At 53.4% G+C, this 23,130-nt stretch overlaps 1 protein-coding gene across 1 annotated transcript in view; it reads right to left on the bottom strand.

Moving 5' to 3' along the window:
- Positions 1-23,130, bottom strand: part of FLI1 (Fli-1 proto-oncogene, ETS transcription factor) — a 123,373-nt gene that overhangs the window by 17,292 nt on the left and 82,951 nt on the right. The window contains exon 5 of the mRNA XM_056107571.1: positions 17,156-17,224. Within this exon, the coding sequence (XP_055963546.1) occupies positions 17,156-17,224 (69 nt within the window). The remainder of the gene's footprint in view (positions 1-17,155; positions 17,225-23,130) is intronic.

The following is a 23,130-nucleotide window of genomic DNA, read 5'->3' as shown; positions in this document are numbered from 1 at the left end:
AGGGGCTGGAGCAATAGCACTGCACGTAGGGCTTTTGCCTTGCACGTGGCCAACCCGAGTTCGATTCCCAGCATCCCATATGGTCCCCTGAGCACCGCCAGGGGTAATTCTTGAGTGCAGAGCCAGGAGTAACCCCTGTACATCGCTGGTGTGACCCAAAAAGCAAACAAACAAACAAAAAAGAAAGGCAGAGTTGTCTTCAGTGCCACTATTTTTCTTGCTAAAACTGACTGGATCATACCACACTGGGCCTTCAGGAAAGCCCGTTCCTTTGTATTAGTTCCTTATCTAGGGAGGATCACTGTGCCGGAAGACAAAGCAATCCCCTAAAATATTAACGGACGTGAGACTGAACAGATAGTATAGCTGGCAAAGCACCTTCTTTGCATGCAGATGATTCAGGTTTGATCCTCAGCAACACAAATGGCTCCTCGAGCACTAACAGGAGTCATTTCTGAGCACAGAGCCAGGAGTAAACCCTGAGCGCTGCCACATGTAAGTACCCCTCTACCAAAATAATAAATACAGAAATTCTTCTGTGTCTATCTTTTGGCTGTCTGGGTGAGACGAGCCAAGTCTACCAACCAGGTGACCAGTTGATTTGGTTACCCGATCATGTCATGTCTTAACTCACATTGGCTTGGTTTTGCCAGACAAATCAAGAACCTGAAAGGCCCAACGCTTACTGTTTTACCTCTAGACCTGCTGGGAAGAAGTTTTCAGAAAAGGGCACGGTCCGGGGGTGGGGTGCATGTGGGAAGCATGAACAGGTGAGTTCACCCTAAAGGACGTGTCCATCATGGGGATGCAGCAGCTGAATCCTGAGTCCCACAGTCACTTGTGAAAATCGGGGATGGGAGTGATTAAAGAAAGAGGTAAGTCCATGCAAGTGGAATGAAGTCTCATTTTTCTCAGAGCACCCCAGGCTTCTTTTCAGTCTGGAAGGACCCCCAGACATTATCTAAACCAGACATGCAAATTAGCACCGGCCTGGAGGCCCCCCACCCCGAGAGAAAGCACATGTGGTCATGTAAGAATTTTAATAGAAATTGAAAGTGTGACTCATGGCAGAAAACTGCCTTTCCCTACACGCCTCGAGGCTATCGGGCAGAGCCGATCAGTGTTTTACGGTCAGGCCAAAGGCTTGGTGAGCGCAAAGGACTTAGAACTTTCAAAATTCTACCAAGAATAATTTCTCTCCCTATAGAACAGGAGTACTTGAATCTTACCGAGAGAAAGGTTATTTGTGGTGGTAAGAGTTGTGGGAAGGGGCAGGAGAGATAATAAAGGGGTTAAGACCCCCCCAGGTTCGATCCCAGATACCCCTGTATGGGCCATTGAGCAGTGCCAGGAAATATCCCTGAGCACAGAGTCATGAGTTATCCCTGAGCACTGTTGGGTATAGCTCAAAAAACAAAAGCAAAAAAAAAAGACAGAAAGAAGAAAAGAAAGGAGCATGGGAGTTTTGTAGAAGGAATTCCATCACTTCTCTTCAGGAAAACAGGGGAATGGCTCATCACAGTGGAAAGAACTGTGGGAAGGCCACAGGACCCTTGACCTTCCCAGAGTGAGTCACCTGACTCTGTGATTTTGGGTGAGTGACATTCTCTGAATCTCGCTAGCCCACCTGTATAAGGTGTGCGTGCGTGTGTGTGTGTGTGTGTGTTTGTGTGCGTGAGAGAGAGAGAGAGAGACAGAGAAAGAGAGAGACAGAGAGAGTGAGCGAGCGAGAGAGATAGAGAGAGCAAGAGTGAGAGAGAAGGTGGAGAAAATGATTGTTCTATGAGTTTAGTAAAGCGAATAGCCCCTTTAATCTTCACAGGGGTCAATGGGGAATAAATGAGATCGAGTACATGGAAGTGCTTTATAGACTCCAAAGTCTTGAACTAGAGCTGTCATTCCTTTCCGGAGTTTCATTCATTGAAGACAAAAGTCAAATCTTTCTCGTGGCCTCCCAAGCTTATTTCTCTGGGTTCCTTCTGTCATGGAGCAGAAGGATTGAATAAATGTTTAATTGAATTGGCCAAAACGATTTTCTCTTCCTAACAAGTCTGTGAACTGTCAGTGGGACATACTGAAGAGCTCCAGGCCAGGGGAAGGATATAGGACAAAAATCAAGGGGGAGGCCAAGAAGGTGACGGGAAAGAAAAGCCTTCAGGCTGCTGAGTGTGGGGAGGGCCGAGTCTTGAGGAGTAAGAAACGATGCAGGGGCCAGAGACACAGTATAGTGGGTAGGGCATTTACCTTGCACGCAGCTGACCCAGGCTCGATCCCTGGCATTCCATATGGCTCCCCAAGCACTGTCAGCAGTAATTCCTGAGTGCAGAGCCAGGAGGAACCCCTGAACATTGGTGGGCGTGGCCCCCAACATAAACAAACAAGACAAAGAAACGAATCTAGAAAAAGGGAGAAATTATGGAAGCTCTGAAGGGTGTGTTAGGTGGTAATAGAATCCACTGACTTCACCACTTCCTCTTCAGAGGGGCAGTTTTCAACCTTCCTGCTCCAGAGGCCCAGCAGTGACCAGGAATGTTGGCTTCCAAACCCGTGTGGACCATAATCAGGGCTGTGCCCGTCAGAGAGGCAGGTGCAGCCCTGTTGGTCGGGAGATGCCACCACCGCTCAGGCCCATGGGCGACTTCTTCCCACAAGGTATCCTCTCTCCCAGCCTTCTCCATAAGGAACAAGAGCTTTTTGACTTTAGGTGGCTTCTCTGAGAAGAGGAAGTTGGTGTGAAATCAATAGCTTGAGAAGCTTTTTAGGTTGAAATACCAAAGGATGTTTCAAATGTTATACCACTGGCAGGAGTTGGGCTTCTCTCTCTCTCTCTCTCTCTCTCTCTCTCTCTATCTATCTCTCTCTCTCTCTCTCTCTCTCACACACACACACACACACACACTTTTCTTTTTTCTTTTTGGGCTACACCCAGCGAAACACAGGGGTTACTCCTGGCTCATACACTTAGGACTTACTCCTGGCGGTGCTCAGGGACTATATGGGATGCTGGGAATTGAACCCGGGTTGACCACATGCAAAGCAAATGCTCTACCCTCTGTGCTATCGCTCCAGCCTCACACACACACTCTTTTTTGTTTGTTTGTTTGTTTGTTTGCTTTTTGGGTCACACCCAGCGATGCTCAGGGGTTACTCCTGGCTCATGCACTCAGGAATTGCTCCTGACAGTGCTCGGGGGACTGTATAGGATGCTGGGAATCGAACCTGTGTTGGCCATGTTGGTTGCGTGCAAGGCAAATGCCCTACCTGCTGTGCTATCGCTCCAGCCCCCCACACACTCTTTTTAATGGTCATTTATCATTCCATCTCTGCCTAGGGGGTGGGAAACAGTCAAGAACAGACTAAGAATAGTCAAAGCTCCTAGGTGAGTGGGAAGTGGAAGCCTGAAGCCTGAGCTGTGAGTGAGGCCTGCACAGGTTCTGGGGGGCTGCACCTCAACAAAACAGGGTCCTGGAAGGGGTGGGATGAACAGTTGCCCCCAAGCACCTTTCTCCACCATTCTTGCCCTTAAAAACCCTTTAAAATGCAGCTGGGCACCCAGCTCCATTGTGAATGTTCCGACTCTGGCCTCTCAGATCCTTGGTTTCTCGGGGAACAAGCATCTAAGAGCAGCTTTGAAGAGCATGAAGATCAAGGACAAGTGCAGAGAGGGCAAAAGGGGAGGTTCAAAGCAGTCGGGAACAACACCGGGAACTGGGAAGGGGGGGGCAGGCAGAGAGGGTCCTGCCTGCTGCAGAGAGAGGATGGCACATGAACCAGCCACTCTTGGTGGCATCCCAAAGCAGGATCCCCTTCAAAGCAGAGGGTGAAGCTTATTTCAAGAACACAAAGGCCAAGCCCCCAACTTACTCCCTAGCTCACGGTTCCTGAGAAACACAGGGCTGAAGGAGGAGTGAGCAGAGGCTGGGACAGTCCACCTGCTGGAAGCTGAGGGAATCTTCACAAGACTGATGGGACAGTCCCTACCCTCCCTTCATGGTGAAAATTAAGCTTATAGCAGTCATTAAGGGAAAAACAACAACAAGAACTTTCACTGGGGACCTCAGATGATGGGCAGAGTGTGAGGATTGCCCCTGTGGGTGGTGTCGGGATTTGAACTCGTGACCTTGGACTTGCTGGGCAAGTGTCTGAGGTTACACCACCATCTACAGGGCCCCTCTTGCGATTCTTATCGCCGGACAGGGCATTGAGCAATGCCTCGTTTGCTACCTCTCTTTCTCCCTCACTCTTGCTTTTCATTGTGTTAACTCTGTGAACGCTGCCACGTGTGTTCATTAAACCACGACCAAGAGTGAGACACAGGCGGTACACACTGGCACCACGTGATCAGCACAGTAGGATGTGGGATCATCTGATGCAGCAGAATGGAGGGGGCAGAGGTGAAGTCACATGGTATGTTTCTTGGAAATGCAAGCACTGGGCACACGGACTCAGGGTCCTGCTTATTGTGTCTGTTTGATTGTTTGTTTGGGGGCCACACTGGGATTGGCTTCCTCCTGGCCGCTCTGTGCTCAAGAGTCACTCCTGGTGGGTTCGGGGGGCCCATCTGGGGTGCTGCAGATTGAACCCGGCTGGGCCACATGCAAGGCAAAAAATGTCCTCCCTGCTACACTATCTCTTCAGCGCCCTGGGTCCTGATTATTGATCAAATCATATTATTTACTTTCTTTTGTTTGTCTGGGGGCCACACTTGGCAGTGCTCAGGGCATGCTCTGGGCTCTGTGCTCAGAGATCATTCCTGGTTGTGCTCAGGGGACCATCCGCAGTCCCAGGGATCAAACCAGGATAGAACACACCCCGTTCTATCTCTCCAGTCCCTCTTTTCGTATTATTTGCAAGGCGGAAGTGACTCCCAAGTAGCGTCCACTCCCAGTGACTCAAGTGGGTGGTGCAGGCTGGGTGGCTCAGTGCTCAGACCCATCCATGGGAAGAGGAGCCACACCCAGTGGTGCTGAGGTGGGAGAGGCATACGGCGCCGGGGATCAAACTCTGGGCCTTGCTCATGTGAGGTCTATGCTCCAGCCTTGCACTCTCTCTCCCTAGTCTCTCTTCATATCAACCACCCAGAGGCATCAACTCCATAGCAGAGCCAGGCCTCTCCCTGGAGGGGGCGGGGCAGATGGCACAGGAAGAGGCAGAGGGTAGAACCGTACCATTGCCTGTGTGGGGAGGGGCTCAGGTGCCCGCAGTCGAGACCTCAGCCATGCCCTCTGCTCTGTGCCGTGGCTTGGAGACTGGGGCTTGCCAACCAAGGAAGGTGTGAACAGGAAGTCAGAGTCCCTGGCCCACAGCAATGCTCTATAAAACAGGGCTGCTGCGTTGCCAGGGAGCCGGGGCAGGCAGGGAGGGCTGGGTGGGGGAAAGAGACTTTCCAGCAGGTTTGCTCTTGCAGGGAAGCTGCATCTTTTGCTTCTCTTCCCACTGCCCAGAGCAAGAGGAACCTGATCTGACCACTTCCAAGGGGAGATGTGGCTGACTCAGTGTGGATATGGGGGTAGAATCTGCTTCCAAGGGTGCTCTTCCTTCTAGCTGGGTGGGCACATCAAAAAAGTGTGGGGTCATTTGAAGGGGACTTGGAAGGAGCCCCTAGGCCCTGTCTGCAGTAGACAGCGCCCGGGCATCACTCTGGCATTCAGAAACACCAGGCAATTTAGCTTTCCTCTTGGGGAGGGATGTAAGGCCCCTGGACTCTAACTTCCTCTGTCCACCCACCCTGTGGTCTATCCAAGGTACAGACTCCACCTTGCACAGTCTTCCAGCCTCGTGAGAAGAAAGAACGAGACTTGAGAATCTGCCCAGGGCTGAATGGGAAGAACTGGTAAAGGGGAGCGTGGTCAGGCCTGGCCCAAAGGCTTGGCGTGGTCTCCTGGATCAGAGCCCAGGTCCAGAAGGGTGGTTGAGGTGGGGAGGAAGGGCCCGCTGCAGAGGGAGAGAGGAAACACTCAGTCCTGCACCCTCAGACAGGTGACAGCGAGGCAGACATTCCCCTCAACAGGCTCCTTTGGGGTCAGCTCCTGCAGTAAAAACTCAGCCTGACAGGCAAGACTCAATCGCCCAGATGCCACCATCTGAAGGCCAGCGCCATCTAGGCTGTTCTGGAGTGTGAGTCCTAACATCGCCTCATTCGGATGCCCTTCAGTACACGCATACACTCCCTTAAACACACCCACTCTCACACAATTACATTTCCATATGTACTCCACCGCAAACTCACACACGTGATCATACCCGCACTCACACTAACATAAACACGCACGTTCACACTCACACACGTTCACGCAGCCACACTGACTTAAACACACACTCTGACACAGCGCTCTCACACTAACGAAAACACACCCACACACTCACATTCATTCACCCTCACATCTTTCTCACACACAAACTCAGATTCTCTCTGTCACACACATTCACTCATCCTCCCATTCCCTCACACCCACACTCCCATTTCCTCACACACTGACACACACGGAGTCACACATAAGGGAGAGGTCGGTGTCACCCATCGTCCCTCAACTTTGTGACCACTAAGTGGGAGTGACAGGACAGAGTGGAGCTCCCCTAGAATGTTTGTGTGGCCCCCTCTTGTCCCTTTCTGCCACACTCAAGCCCAGGGGCCTCACAGCTGCCAACCGTGTACCTCGGCTATCTCCTCAGAGTGATAAGCCTGCTGTGTGGCTCTGAACTCATCGCTTAGGGAGAGCCCACACATGTGCTTGTGCAGATGTGGGGACCCCATGTTCCAACTTTGGTACCATGTGGCCCCTGAGCTCCACTGAGCTCCAGTACTGAACCATTTGGCCTATACGGCTAGGTGGTGTGTCACAGGATCGATTCTCGGGCTCCCTGCATATTGCCAGAGAGCCCCCACTCCTCCAGTATAAATAAAGCAATCAAATCATCAATCAAGTGGTCACCGAGGCCAGTGACCACTGGAAGATCATGGTCTATAGTTCCACAATGACTCTCACAGGAGTAAGACATACACAGTTCTGGAGATTTTCACAGTGGACAAGTCCGTTGAAAGAAGGGGGTTCCGCAGGGCCCCCCACATCTCTCTCCCTGCGCTAACCAGGCAGGGCCTGAGCCCATGGAGCTCTTACCCGCGTGTCTAGGTGACAGGCTCCTGGTGTCCGTGACTCCCAGGCAGCCTGACCCGTCCCCTGCAATCCCCCCTCCCCCACACATGTGATCACAGGGCACAGTGCACCCCGGCAAGAGTGCACAGCCTTTCACTCAGGAAAGGAAGGATAATGGTTACTTAGAAAGTGTCCCAGACAAGCTGTCAGCTTGAATTCAGAGAGCTGGAGTCTGACTTCAGGACGGGCTGCTGGGCCCAGCTCCCCCGGGCTTGGGGGTTCCTGCCCGCTCTACTCCAGACAAGAACTCTTTGTTTCAAGGGCCCCCTCCCTTCCCCCTCTCCTCCTCTCCCCTCCCTCCCTCCCTCCCTCCTTCCCTCCCTCTCTCCCCTTCTGTTTCCCTCTCTCCCTTTCCTTCCTCTCTCCTTCTCTTCTCTCTCCCCTTTTCTCCCTCTCTCTATCCTCCCCCCTTTCCTCTCTTTCTTTCTCTCTCTCTCTAGTGGAAAATACAAACACACAACACAACACGACACAACGACGCACTGGCTCTCCAGAGGCTCAGAAGAAGGAAAGCAGACAAAACATTAACTCTGGAATTTCAAAGGAAAACAGAGGGGGGAAAAAAGTCAGTGGGCGAGAGCGAGCTACTGTCTCCTCGGCGCTCATAAATCTTGGGGCCCACAGACACAGCCGCACGCACACACGCATGCTCGCACAATCACACGCTCTCCAGCCTCGCTGCTGGCACCAAATGTGGATGAGGGGATTTCAACAGAAGACAAACATCCCTGAGAAAGGTCTGAATGGATCTCTGACGGGGCCTCTACACGGCACCTTACTTATGTTTTTTTTTTATTTGGGTTTGGGGGCCCCACCCAATGATGCTCAGGGTTTATTCCTGGCTCCAAGCTCAGGAATTACTTCCGGTGGGACCATACAGGGTAACAAGGATCCAACCCAGGTTGACTGCATGCAAGGCAAGTGCCCTTCTCGCTCCCCCCGACACCTCACATTTGACGTGTTCGCCCGTGGCTGCAGATGGAGCTCGAGAAGCCATGCAATCTTGCTCCCAGCCACATGCCATTCACCCCTAGAACAGATGAGCTCACATATGACAGGCCCTTTCCTCTGGGACCATGTGTCCCTGACACCCTCAACCGTGTCCCCCTCCCCTGCCACCAAGCCCATCCTCGGAGCCCACATCCGACATCCCGTTCTAATAATGCCCCCATCCCGCAGATGTGACACCCCAAGACACATCCCTGTCCCTCACGGCACAGCTCAGAGCAGAAGAGCAATCCCGCTCACCTTGCTCCCATAAACCCCAAGTTCCTCCAGCCTTTGTCCCCACATCTCCCAGTTCTCAGGGCAACTTGTATTTGTTTTGGTGTTTGCAGGGGCACAGCTGATGGTGTTCAGGGTTTATTTCTGGCTCTGTGCTCAGGAATCACTCCTGGCAAGGCTCAGGGGGGCATAGGGGGTGCTGGAAATTGAACCCAGGTTGGCTGTGTGCAAGGCAAGCACCATCCCCACTGTACCATCACTCCAGTCCCTCAAGGCAACTTTAAAAAAATTGAATCAGTGATATACACAGTTACAAAGTTGCTCACGATTGGATTTCGGACATAAAATGTTCCAACACCCGTCCTTTCACCAATATGCATTTCCCACCACCAATGGCCCCAATTTCCCTCCCTCCTGCTTCTCTGACAGACAGCTCTCTCTCCTCTCTCTCTCTCTCTCTCTCTCTCTCTCTCTCTCTCTCTCTCTTTCTCTCTTTTGGGCCTTGGGGTTTACAATAAAGATAATGAAAGGTTATCAGGTACTTTCAACTACTTTCAACACTCAGTTCCTGCTGAAATTGATCATTTCCAACTATTATTGTCATGTTGGTCCCTGCTCTATCCTAACTGCCCTCCAACACACACACACACACATTCATGTGGCAAACTTCCAACCATTGACCAGTCCTCTTGGCCTCTGTTTACCCTGGTCTTGGATTATATACATATACATATACATATACATATACATATATATTATCCTGCAAATGAATGCAGTCATTCTATACCTGTTTCTCTCCTTCTGACTCACTTCATTCAGCATGATACTTTCCATGTCCACCTATTTATAAGCAAATATCATGACTTCATTCTTTTACGACAACTTTTAAGAGATGGGAAGTTGAGCAGAGGGAAAGGCAGGGGAGCAGCTCTGGCGTCCAAAAGGCCCTCCTCCTGTAGGTTGAGCACGAACCTATGACCAATCTTATTTCAGTGCCATTATGTCCACCCCCTCCCCTTGCCCTTGGTCCCTGCTCCTTAACCCAGGTGCACAGTAAGTCCTGGCCCTTGCTGCTTCACAGTGACACAGCCAACTGGACATGGTCCCTTTGCATGATCCCTGGGCTTGATGCCCCCAGAGCACATCCACCAGGAACTTACCTGCACACCTGTCTTCGATACAACTGGAACTCATATGCCCCCACACCCACACCACAGGCCCAGATACATGGGCCTGAGTCTTAGAAGCCCACCTCTTCCTTCAACACCCCTTTCCCGCATCCCATGCTGCCAAGTGTAGGGACTGTGGCTTCCACAGTGAGCGCTCCAATTCAACCCCACAGTCCCCCACAAGCCCCCGGAGATGGAAGTGTTGAGGGATGGTGAGACTCGGGACAGTAAGCCCAATCGCTCATACTCCATGTCCATCTCTCACTGGCCCCATGGAAGCTATTTGACTAAAACCTTGGTTGTGATTGGGAGTCCAGAGATTCTAGCTCACCCAGTGGTCCTACAGAGCAGGTGTTTAATAAAGAAAGGGGTGAAGGAGTGAGGGGAGGGGAGACAAGCCAGAGAGTCGGCCCGTTCCTCACTATGGTCCCCAGAGACCCTCAGTCCTGCTCTGCCCACCCTGCGACCCTTGATATAAGGCTAGACTCACAACTCATCCGTCCTCGCCTCCCCAAACCTGCACATTGCCAAACCTTAAACCAAACTTCCTCCTCCTCAAGCCTCTTTCCCAAGAAAAGGTTGTTGGGGGTGGGGGGAGCCCATTTAACTTGAGTATGTCATGTGTTTTCATCTCTCAGAGAACTTCTGCTAGGCTGCGTGCCTTTTTCTGTTCGACTATATGCAGGCTCATGATAACTCTTAACAATCCCACACACATGTCATCCTAGTAGGATCTCGAGCTGCCTGTCTGTATCATCCACAAGGCCGCATATGGTGAAACCCACCGTTTCACCATTTGGCACTGCCATAGGATATGCATGAGAAGTGTCCTCTGCCACTTACCATCCCACTTACCATGGGCTGGAGCGATAGCACAGCGATAGGGCGTTTGCCTTCCAAGCGGCCAACAAGGCCGACCCGAGTTCGATTCCTCCGCCCCTCTCGGAGAGTCTGGCAAGCTACCGAGAGTATCTTGCCCGCACGGCAGAGCCTGGCAAGCTCCCCGTGACGTATTCGATATGTCAAACACAGTAACAAGTCTCATGATGGAGACGTTACTGGGCCCGCTCGAGCAAATCGATGAACAATGGGAGGACCTGTGACCCGTGACCCGTGACCACTTACCATTGGGCATCACTTTCTGATAGGATCTAGAGGGCCCTTCACTGCCCTCCATGTTAGCCTGTGGCAAAGCCTCAAATAAAAAAAAAACTCTCTCTCTCTCTCTCTCTCTCTTCACTTTGTGGGTCATGCCCAGTAATACTCAGGTCTCTCTCTCTCTCTCTCTCTCTCTCTCTCTCTTCACTTTGTGGGTCATGCCCAGTAATACTCAGGTCTCTCTCTCTCTCTCTCTCTCTCTTCACTTTGTGGGTCATGCCCAGTAATACTCAGGTCTCTCTCTCTCTCTCTTTTTACTTTGTGGGTCATGCCCAGTAATACTCAGGGGTTATTCCTGGCTCTACACTCAGGAATTACTCCTGGCGGTCTTTGGGGGACTATATGAAATGCCAGGATTGAACTCCAGTCAGTTGTGTGCAAGGCAAACGCTGTACCTGCTGTACTGTTGCTCCAGCCCCAACATTCTAACTCTTTTATCATAATAAAACCTGTGACTCTTAGGAGTTGACAAAGCGAATTTGCGTTGAGCATTGATTGGGGAATCATCAGAGAGCAAGCTGAACCGTGTCTGATGACGCCATGAAAGGCCATTAAAATGACCCTTCTGTTACACAGGAAGAAAAAGGTAAGTCAACTTATCACAGGGTGTGAGCCCAGATCGAGGTTTCAGCCACTATGCTAATCTGCTGAAATATGAACCAAATGCCTGCCAGGCCCTGAGAGCATTCATTCAGGAATGTTGGAGAATGAATTAAATGTGCCTGGAAACAGCAGGGAGGGTGGGAGGGGGTGCCCAGCCTCGATGACTTCCCTGCATCCGGTCATCTTGCTGCCCTGAGCTAGTGATCTCATTGGCTGCAGGGGCTCGACTGACATCCCCGCCAGACTGGAAGTGGCCAAGGAGACGGTGGCTGGGCAAATGCTCTCCCCGCCATTGGGAGGTGGCAAGGACGATGGGCCCCGCCATCTGGAAATCTCCTTGAGAGAAGCAGAGCTCTGGGTCGCATGCTGGCCGCGCCAGGGAGGCATTTTTCTAGCAAGGACACGAACAGGGAGCCTCTCCCCGCTCTGCTTCCCACAGCCCGAGTGCAGCACACAGACTTTTTATCCATAGCCAGGCGAGGCGGGCGCTGGCTCCAGCTCTTCCGCCAGCAGGCACACACTCGAGGCAGCAGGGAAGCCAGTCTGCAACCACGGTAGCCGCCCGGAGCAGCCCCTGAGGCTGGCACGAGGAGCTCCAGGCTCCCCTGGCCTGGGGGAGCTTCCTGACCTCCAGAAGTGAATCAGCAAGTCCCTCGGTCTCCTCTCACTGCAGGAAATAGGAGGCGTGGCAACAGACCACGCACAAGAGGGACAGGTAATGAGTGTGCATGTGCAGGGCAGCTCTGGGGGACATTCTTGCACCCCATAAAACACCGACAGGGCTCAGACGTATGCCCGTGACAGTCACTGGAGAGGAGCAAGGGCAGTTGGCAAAGTCAGCAGGACCCCCTTGTGCTAGCTCCGCTTTCTCGGACCCGGAGCTCTCTGCAAGGCCGTGCCCCTCATCGCATCTAGTAGAGAGAGGCTCTCCGAAGCCACAGAGGAGAGATTCCTGAGATGGAGAGCGAGGTGTGCTCGGGAAGCGCTCACCGCCAAGAGTCTCTACTGCCTTTCAACTTGTTGCCAAGGCTCAGGCAACAAGAACATCTGCCGAGCGAACATGGGCCCTGACTTCGATTCCTGTGGTTGCTCCTGTATGCAGGGTTTGGATCAAAGGTTTTGGTCTCCGGGGCCCAAGGGGGCTCAAGGCAAGTGTATGGCCTCCGGTGCCCGGTGATGTGGTGGGGGGGGGGGGCGTAAAAACTACAGCTAAAGGCATCACCCCCCATGGGGGGGGGCACAAGCAAAGAGGCCTGGGGTCAGAGTGTGGCCCCTGCACTCTGACCGTGGAGCACTGCAGGGCTCTCCCGAGTGAGCACTCCCACCAGGAGCATCACAATGACCAGCCCAGTGCATGAACGGTCACCCAGACATCCCCACCACAAAAACAGGAGATGATGAGAAAGACTAAAGGATGAATATTGACAAGGTCCCATGGGTCAAACCCATTTTCACCTCCAACACCAGAGGCCGAACTTCTTCTCCTCTGGGTCTTATGGGGTTCAGATCAATGGCCCCAAGTTTCTCCAGGAAAACCTGCCCTCTGGCTGAGGCAGGCCTTGTCACCCTCCTGGTTTCTGTCTGCCCGGAAGTGGGGTTTCTCCACATTAAACCTGGGCCCTGGAGACCCCCAGAGCAGGGGATGTGGCTCTGTCAGCAGCCTGCCTGCCTCGCCTGGGGGGCCCATCCCCCATTCCATTTCCCCAGGACCCACAAGACAAGTGAGATTCTGAATTCACTGGTCATGTTGAGGACCCGGGCATCAGGATTTAGAAAAGTCGTTTTAACATTGGGGATGAGCCTATTTTAAGGACAGGGAAACATCCTTCCCAGCAAAGGTGCCCTTTAGGGTTGCTGGGAGGCTGTGGGTGGCAGGGGAGAGAGAGGAGAGGTTGGAGGCGGGTATTGAAGGCACAATCAGGGACAGCATGTCTGCAGCTTTCCTTTGTGTGGGATGCCCACACCTGCCCTTTGTGAGTGAATGCACGTACACGCACGCACACACACACACACACAAACACAACTCTCTCTCTCTCTCTCTCTCTCTCTCTCTCAAATATGCAGATGCACACTTGCCCACACACCTGCACTCCTGTGCAGAGCCAACTCCCTCTCCCGGGCACTTGATGAACTGTGTGATGGGGGAGGGGGGCGGGCAGGCGGCTCTGAGGAGGGGGTGCACGTGCAGGCAAGCCAGCCCAAAGACTGCTCCTTGTCTCCTCTTCATTCCCCACCCCCCCCATTTGATGGTTTTAGGCATAAAGCTAGGGAGGGCTGAGAGAATAGGCAGCACCGGGGAGAAGGATGAAAAGGAGAGAGCGAGAGGCTATTTTCTGCTTTGTCTTGCTGGTGTTCTTTGTTTTGCCACAGGATGGGTTGTTGAGACAGACCGAGACCCTCTCTCTGAGGTGTGGGGTGGGGGGAGGAGGCCGGCAAAGCATCCCCGGGACAAAAGCTGCCCCTGCAAAGCACAAGCCTAATGGGCTGAAGAGGCCGGGCTGCCGGGCTGGTGGATGAAACCCCCCTGCTCCCCCACCCCCACCCCGGCCCCCTGAATGTGCACCCTCCGGGCAACATGCGTCTCCCGGATACTCCAGTTCATTCATTTCAGGAGAAGGGTCCTGTCAAGAGCCCAGCGCCTGCCAAATGTGCTCCCCGAGCACACAAAGCACAGGGCGAGGGGTGCCTGAGAGCTGGGACCAGGGAGGGCCGAGCTGAGGCTTCTCAAGGCACTTCCGGTCCACGAGCGCATCCACATCAGGGCAGTGTTTGAAGCCGGCATCAGACTTTTCCTCCATGACTTGTCCCTGGAGTCTCATCGGTCCATTGTGTGTGTGTGTGTGTGTGTGTGTGTGTGTATGGGGGGGGAGGCAACACCCTATGCTGCTTACTCCTGGCTCTGTGCTCAGGGATCATACCTGGTGGACACTGAGGGATGCTGGGGATGGCACCTGGGGCTGGCTGCATGCAAGGCAAAGTGCCGTAAGCCCTGTGCTCTCTCCAGCCCCAATTCTGACTTTGCCAGCAAGCCTCAGCCTGTGGATTGGGGGGGAGGGGGAATTTATTATTATTATTATTATTATTATTTTCACTGAATCACCGTGAGCTACAGTTACAAAGCTCTCCTGTTTGAGTTTCAGTCATACAATGATCGAACACCCATCCCTCCACCAGTGTACAATTTCCACCACCAATATCCTCCCACCTCACACACATCCCACCCTTTCCCCTGCTTCTATGGCAGACAATCTCCTTCTTTCTCTCTCTCTTTCTCTCTCTCTCTCTCTCTCTCTCTCTATCTCTTTCTCTCTCTTTCCTTTTGGGCATTATGAGGGGACTTTTAAGGGCATTTTTGTCCATGTTCCTTTGTATCCATCCTTCTTTCCTTCCTTCCTTCCTTCCTTCCTTCCTTCCTTCCTTCCCTCCCTCCCTCCCTTCCTCCCTTCCTCTCTCCTTCCTCCCTCCCTCCCTCCCTTCCTCCCTTCCTCTCTCCTTCCTCCCTCCCTCCCTCCCTTCCTTCCTTCCTTCCTTCCTTCCTTCCTTCCTTCCATCTGCCCTTCCTTCCATCCTTCCTTCCTTCCTTCCTTCCTTCCTTCCTTCCTTCCTTCCTTCCTTCTTTCCTCTCCTTCCTTCCTTCCTTCCTTCCTTCCTTCCTTCTTTCCTCCCTTCCTCTCTCCTTCCTCCCTCCCTCCCTCCCTTCCTTCCTTCCTTCCTTCCTTCCTTCCTTCCTTCCATCTGCCCTTCCTTCCATCCTTCCTTCCTTCCTTCCTTCCTTCCTTCCTTCCTTCCTTCCTTCCTTCTTTCCTCTCCTTCCTTCCTTCCTTCCCTTCCTTCCTTCCTTCCTTCCTTCCCTTCCTTCCTTCCTTCCTTCCTTCCTTCCTTCCTTCCTTCCTTCCTTCCTTCCTTCCTTCCTTCCTTCCCTTCCTTCCTTCCTTCCTTCCTTCCTTCCTTCCTTCCTTCCTTCCTCCCTCCCTCCCTCCCTCCCTTCCTCCCTCCCTCCCTCTTCCCTCCTTTCCTTCCTATCTCCTTCCTGTCCTTCTCTTCCTTTCAAGAAGCAGGTCTTGATCTGAGACTGAGACCAAATTCTACAAGAGAACCAGACCAAGCCCTGTCTGATTCCCTGTGCTTGTTCCCAGGTCGCCCCCTAAGTGCTGGAGGCAGCGCGGGCTCTAATAGATTTAGTCCAGGTCCTTCCTTAGACAGGAAATAGGTTTTGAGCATGAAGTGATGTCCCCCCTGTGAGCCAGAGGCAGACCTCTGATCAAGTGTGTATGCACAGGCCCGACTTTCGCAGCGTGATGACAAAGGGTCATGGCAGGCAATAGGGCTGTCTCACTCAGGGAGTCCACCCAGTTTCAGTTTTCCTGGGTAAACCCAATCTGCCTGATTTGGAAAGGGAAGTGGACCAGAGTGGGGTTGGAGAGGGAGTCAGAGGGAAACATCAGATTTCAGCGACAGCACAGCAGGTAGGGCACTTGCCTTGCACTCGGCCAACTCGGGTTCGATCCCCAGCACCCCATATGGTCCCCCCCACCCCACCAAGCACGGCCAGGAGTAATTCCTGAGTGCAGAACAAGGAATAACCTCTGAACATCGCTGGGTGTAGCCCCTAAACTAGCGATAGCACAGCGGTAGGGCGTTTGCCTTGCACGCAGCCAACATGGCCGACCCGAGTTCGATTCCTCCGCCCCTCTCGGAGAGCCCGGCAAGCTACCGAGAATATTCGATATGCCAGACACAGTAACAACAAAGTCTCCAATGGAGACGTTACTGGGCCCGCTCGAGCAAATCGAAGATCAACGGGAGGGCCTTTAAACTAAACAAAGAATAATAAAACAGAACACAAAGATTTCAAAGCAGATTCTTGATGTCATCTCTTTTCCCTCCTCGTCAGATTAGAAATTGGTACCAGGACACGCAATGTGATCAAAGACATGGGCTTGCCCAAGACACACAGGCTCTCTGACCGTTTTTGCCAACACCCAAGTAACGTGGACCCAAACAGCTTGAGTTTCTTTCCTCAGAAAACCCACACGTTTCTCTGACATATTATGCTGCGCTAACTGCCACCCATACCAAGAACTTCTGCCTTTGAGTCAAAGAAAGGCTGGCAAGGGAGAGAGACCCAGGAGACAGAGTGTGCTCCGCACTTCTACGCATTCCTCAAAACCCCACAAGGAAATCTCCTGTTTTGGAAAGATTCCCTTCACTTTGCACAGATTTTTTTTTCATAGCTGATTTTCTGATGATTACTTAGACACATGCTTCCTCCCTTAGACCAGGCACTAAAATTATTACTTGTTTAAGCACCTAGACTCTAAGACAGCATCTGAAACATTGCATCTTCCAACTTCTTCTTTTTTTTTTTTTTTTAACCAATAAGACTCTGAGGATCTCTAGCACAACGTTTGCTCAAATCCTCCCTGGCAAAGATGAAAGGAAGTTTACTTTCTCTCCCAACCAAATGAAGTAGACCAAATCCCCAAACAACCACTTGACAAATGAATAGGCATTGCTGCAAATCCACTGTGAGGGGTGGGGAGACCCCAACCCTTAAAAATGTGGCATTGTGAGGATGTTTGTAATCACCAGGTCGTTGCTGGCACCAGGAAGTGCCCCCGCTTTCCGCTTTGAAATCTCAGCCCAGACGTGCAGGACATTTTCCTTTCCACATCCACGCCTGCGGGGTCCCACACGGCAGGACGCTAAGACTGAGGCACGTTTGTGCAATTAGCTGCCTACACAGCAACAGCTTGGGCGTCTCACTTCACCCGTGAGAATAACCCGAGCCCAGACCGGAGGTCCCCCAGCCTTGTGGGGACAGTTTGGGACTCTCCCAGGACTCACCTTCCTTGACACTGAGCCGTGACGACTGGTCCGTGTGAGGGGAGGTCGTGTTATAGGCCAGCAGTGAACCTGCAAGGCAGAGCAGAAGTAGGTCATCACCAAGATGCTCTCCTGGGCTGAGGAAGAGGCTCAGGTGAGCGAGACCAAGAAGCTGGAATCCTGACCCTCGAACCTTAATGGGTAATCAGGCATGACTTCCTGGAAGTGGGGGCAGATCGCCCGTGGGTAGAGATCACTGAGGGTCTGGAGTTGTTGGGAGACCCCCATGTCACGGCAGGAAACTTACCTTGGGTATGATCGGGATGACGGGGTCTGTCCTGGTTCCATTGCTCACCCCTACACAGCCCCTACATAGACCTACACAGGTCACCATTTGGGGGGACCTCCCGAGTGGTACCCTGGAGGCCTGGGGCCCCTTCTGGTGATTCTCCACTAACCCAGCTCAGCACAAGGTCCCGAGAATGGGGCACCCTACAGTGCCAGGGATCGCTCAGGTCCCCCCAGCACGACTGCTGCCTCCAGGACACAGCTGGGGAAGTACTCCATGCTGCAGATTTTTTTTTTTTTTGCTTTTTGGGTCACACCCGGTGATGCTCAGGGGTTACTCCTGGCTCATGCACTCAGGAATTGCTCCTGGCGGTGTTCGGGGGACCATATGGAATGCTGGGAATCGAACCTGTGTCAGCCATGTTGGCTGCGTGCAAGGCAAACGCCCTACCCGCTGTGCTATCGCTCCAGCCCCTGTGCTGCAGATTAAGTCAGGGCCAGCCACAGGCGGCCAGGGGGCCAGGCGGCTGCCTCCACTGCACCGTCTCTGGTCCCAGCAGTGGCTGTGGATGCTAGACCTGGACTTCAGCAGGAAGCGGGCTGGTGGCCGACAGCAGGCACTGGTGAGTTCCTTTGACAAAGCCCAGAGCATCAATCTTCCAGGTGGCATGTCTCGTGGAGTCCCTGGATGACCCTCTGGGTGGGGCTTGTTGTGTTTGGGTGCATGGGTCAGCTCCAGCCCAGGCCGTGGGCACCTTGCAGTCTGGCCTTCCTGCCAGGACCAATGCCAGTTCAGGTAAGGGCATGGCTATTGGGGCTAGCAGGAGGGTGCTGGGAATGGGGGGGGAGGGGAGGCACAGAAGATGCCCCGATGCCTCAGAGAATACAGTGAAGCAGGAGGCATGAGGATATCTTTAACTGCTCTTTCCAAGCACTGGTCTGCGCCTTTTATTTATTTATTTTTTATTATAATAGCTCAGGCCAGGAGCGATAGCACAGCGGGTAGGGCGTCTGCCTTGCACGCAGCCAACATGGCCGACCCGAGTTCGATTCCTCCGCCCCTCTCGGAGAGCCCGGCAAGCTACCGAGAGTATTCGATATGCCAGACACAGTAACAACAAAGTCTCCAATGGAGACGTTACTGGGCCCGCTCGAGCAAATCGACGATCAACGGGAGGGCCTTTACCTTTACCTTTTTACCTATTGGCATATATTAAATAATATATAGTACAAGGGCTGCAGCGATAGCACAGCGGTAGGGCGTTCGCCTTACAAGCGGCCAACATGGCCGACCCGAGTTCGATTCCTCCGCCCCTCTCGGAGAGCCCGGCAAGCTACCGAGAGTATTCAATATGCCAGACACAGTAACAACAAAGTCTCCAATGGAGACGTTACTGGGCCCGCTCGAGCAAATCGATGATCAACGGGAGGGCCTTTACCTTTACCTTTTACCTATAATAGCTCAGGGGCTACTCTAGGCTCTGTGCTCATGGCCATACACCGGGCTCTGGCGGTTGCTGTGGTACCGTGTGATGCCAAGAGTGGAACCTGGGTTTCCAGCATGTGAAGCCTGTGTCCAGGCTCTAAAGCTCTCTGTGGGCCTGGTTGTCTACACATTTCATTATTATTATTATTATTATTATTATTATATTTTGGTTTGAGGGCCACACCCAGCAGTGCTCGGGGCTCTGTGCTCGGGAATAATGTGCTCCTGGTGGGCTTGAGGGAATATATGTGGTGCTGGGGATCAAACCTGGGTCAGCCTCCCGCAAGGCACGTGCTCTTCCCATTGCATGTCTTTTATTTATTTATTTATTTATTTACTTTTTTGCTTTTTGGGTCACACCCGGTGATGTTCAGGGGTTACTCCTGGCTCTGCACTTCGGAACTACTCCTGGCAGTGCTTGGGGGACCAAGTGGGATGCCAGGGATCGAACCCGGGACAGCTGCATGCAAGGCAAACGCCTTACCTGCCGTGCTATTGCTCCAGCCCTTGCATTTCTTTTAAAAATCTCCCCCTCTCCCCGCCAACCCTGGACGGGGTCCTTTGTGTCAGAAGAATTCCAGAACTTTCTTCTGGGAGACGCAGGTGTGGTTTGGTGACTTTTCCCTGCGGAGAGCTCCCAGGGTCTCCGAAGGCCAGGTCTGGCCTCAGCTTTCGCCATGGACACGGTAAACTTGGCCTTGGTGCTGGAGACTAAGACATTCTTTCCATGTAGCCCTTCCCCTGTGCCTGGGGCCGAGCCAGCCACCGAGGGTGCCAGGGCTCGGAACAGGGCACGGCTGTCAGAGGCACCTATTTTTAGCCTCCTGTATGGCAGGCTGGCAGGAGTGGCACGGCGACCTCGCCCAGCCGTGGGCGTGGGGTGGAGCGCCTCAGAAAAACGGTGTGCCGTCCGGGCTGGCCAGCTACGAGGGAGGATTTTTTTTTTTAATTGAAGCCACGAGTCTGAGAATATGATTAAGTTTCAGGTGACTGCCACGTGCACAGAACCCTGTCCAGCCCCGTCCCTCACTCTGGACAGACCCCTCATCCCTGTAGCCCACCTCCTATCCCTATACAGGGAAGAGTGATTTTGGGGGTGGGGGCACACTTGGGGGGCGCTCAGGGCTTACTCCTGGCTCTGTGCTCACTCCTGGCAGTGCCTGGGGACCCTCTGGGGTGCTGGGATTAAACCTGGGTCGGCTGCGTACAAGACAAGTGCCTTAAGCCCTGCCCTGTGCCCCCTGTCCTGGGAGAGGGTTTTCGATAAAAATCATCTGTCAGGGCCTGGGGTGACAGTTGGTCCAGACTCCCAGAGATTTCCAGATGAAAGGAGCAGGGTAGGGGTTGAGGGGGGCTGCACTCTCCCTCTGCAGAGTGTCAGGGGACACCCCTGAGCTGTTACCCCACCTCAAAAGCATCATTGACAAACGGAGAAGGGGGCGGGCCACCTCCTCCTAACAGTTGTTCTGCAGATGACTTGGATCTTGCTCTTTCCAGCTGGGAGGGTCCAGCTGGTCTCCCCGCACACAAGGGTCACCCCCGGTCTCTGCAGCCACCCCACCAGAGAAGGGTCAGGGGTGCATAGCAGCCCAGCATGTCACCTAGGGGAGAGCGTGTCTTCTACCCGACCCCTGACCCCTGGCTCTTGTGTGTATGTGTGTGTGTGTGCGTGTGGTGTTTAGGGGGGCTGATTTGTCCTCTTCTGTGTCTGCACTGCACACTGCACTGTACTCCCATTGTTCATCGATTTGCTCAAGCAGGCACCAGTAATGACTCACAACAAATTGTGAGACTTGTTACTGTTTTTGGCATATCGAATACGTCATGGGTAGCTTGCCAGGCTTTGCCGTGCAGGCGAGATACTCTCAGTAGCTTGCCGGGCTCTCCGAGAGGGGCAGAGGTATCGAACCCAGTTTGGCTGCATGCAAGGCAAACACTCTACCCGCTGTGCTATCGCTCCAGCCCCTTCTGTTTCTACTTCAGGGAAAATGTGTTTACCCGGTCCTGTCTGCAGCCAGGCCCAGGGCCTGATTTGGGGCGCCCTTTCTTGTCCTGGACCGCAGGAAGAGCCTGGGCTGCAGAGGAACAGGCTGCCTGGCCCTGAGAGCAGCAGAACAGGCCCAGCTTGGCCCTTTTCAGGCCTGGGGTTCGGGGCTGGGATGGGGAGGAGGGGGGTGAGCTTGGCAGGCAGCGGGGGACTCTGATGACCAACCTTCCTTCCCCCCAACTCTGGTCTTTGCCCAGGGCACCTGGAACTGAGGGACAGGCCAGTAACAAAGCATCTAGCCCAACACCCCGAAACCCTCTCTGGGGTCCTGCTGAATCTGGGTCTCCCCTTTCCATGCCTCTTCTGCTCGGTGACCCCTCCAGGGCATGATCTCACACGCCAGCAGGGGGTGGTGAACCCCGCTGCAGATGAAACCAGAAAAGGGGGTGCTCTCCTCTGGCTGCAGGGGGGCTGAAGGGCTCCTGGTCTGCCAGGGACTCTGGCTTCTAAACAGAATGACCAATAGGCTGTCCAGTGTGTCCACAAGGGGGCCTCCCGTCCACGCCCTGCCATTCACAGATGGACTCTGGGTCCTGGAGTCTCCAGAGCAACCCCCAGCCCAGAGTAACCCCACGGCCCAGGCCCTGCCCCCCTCCACCAATTCCAAGTGTGGGTGAGGTCCAGAGGGAGATTGTGGTTCCACTGATGCCCTGGGCAGGTGCTGATGGGGCCCGGAGGTACCCAAGGGACTCTAAGCTTTATGGCTCCTGGCCCTGGAAGACACTCTGAAACTTCCACAAACTAGGACACAGCTAGGCCCCTTTCCACTGAGAATAAAGGCCCCAGGCAGGCCACACTGACACCAGGGTCTGTGACCTGCCAGTTTCTGCTCCTTCTCTCCCCAAGTCCAGGGCGACGAGCGACAGCAGAGAAACTCAAATAACTTAGGCCATGTCAAGAATCTGAGAAGTCAGAGCAAAGCCTGACTCTCGGCTCTCTGCAGCCCGTCCTCTCCCATCTGGCGAGGGGCTCAGCTATTTCCCGTCCACCTCTTGTCCAATAAGAGCACAGCCCTCAAGTCAGTGCCCTGGCATGCCTTGGGGCTCCTTCCGGCTCTGTGCTTGGACTACGAGGTGTCAGGGACTAGGCCAGGGCTGGCCACATGCAAGGCAAGTGCCCTAACCCTCGCGCCATCTCTCCAGCCCAGGCAGCCCCCCTTTCCTGTCTCTCTCTCCCCCACCTCCCCCTGGTCCCTCTCTCCCCATAGTCCAAAACCACCACTGGAAGTAAAAGTTGGAAAATCAGTGAAGTGGGGGAAGCTGGTGGGGACAGAAGGGCAGCGGCTGCCTGTGCTGGGTGCTGGTCCCTGCTACCTGAGAAGCACACAGTTCCAGGCACAGACCCTCCATCACCTCGCCCCAGACCCCCAGCACCCAGCCTCCCCTAAGCAGGACCTGGAAGACACAGCCATTAGGAAGAGGCAAAAACCCAAATTTTGCCCCAGGGTTGTGACTCACTTTAAGACAAAACTTTAAGGTGAGGTTGGGGCAAGTTTAATTCTTGTGACTTTTGGGGGGACTTGAATTCTTGGGTTTTCATTTTTGCTTTTGCAGGCAGATCTTGTTTTGATGTCAATGCCCAGAGCGACCTGGTTCTCTGGAGCCATTTCCCTGCACCTTGTGCCATAAACGGGCTCTGTTCTTGCTCCTCTCAGGAAAGTCAGAGCTTCTGCAGTGCCGTTCTGTGTCACTCTGAGGCTTCCTCCTTCCTACCCACGAACAATCTCAAAAAGAAAAAGGGCTGGCATAATAGTACAGCAGGGAAGGGGCTTGCTTTGCATGTGGCTGACCTGGGTTCAATCCTTGTCACCACATATAGTCCCCCGAGTCCTGCCAGCAGTGATTCCTGAGCACAGAGTCAGGAGTAAACCCTGAGCACTGCTGGGTGTGGCCCCAATACAAAAATGAAGAAGGGAAGAAGAAGAAGGAGGAAAAGGAGGAAGAAGGGGAGGAGGAAAAACAGAAGAGGAGGAAGAAGAAGAAGGAGGAGGAGGAGGAGGAGCAGGAGGAGGAGGAGAAGGAGAAGGAGAAGGAGGAGAAGGAGAAGGAGGAGGAGGAGGAGGAAGAGGAAGAAGCAGAAGAAGAAGAAGAAGAAGAAGAAGAAGAAGAAGAAGAAGAAGAAGAAGAAGGAAGAAGAAGAGGCAGAAGCAGAGGAAGCAGAGGCAGAAGAAACAGA

This window comes from Sorex fumeus, unplaced genomic scaffold (assembly GCF_029834395.1).
Source record: "Sorex fumeus unplaced genomic scaffold, SorFum_2.1 ptg000169l, whole genome shotgun sequence".
NCBI lineage: Eukaryota > Metazoa > Chordata > Mammalia > Eulipotyphla > Soricidae > Sorex > Sorex fumeus.
Note: the sequence above shows the minus strand (reverse complement) of the source record. Positions and strands in the feature narration are given on the sequence as shown.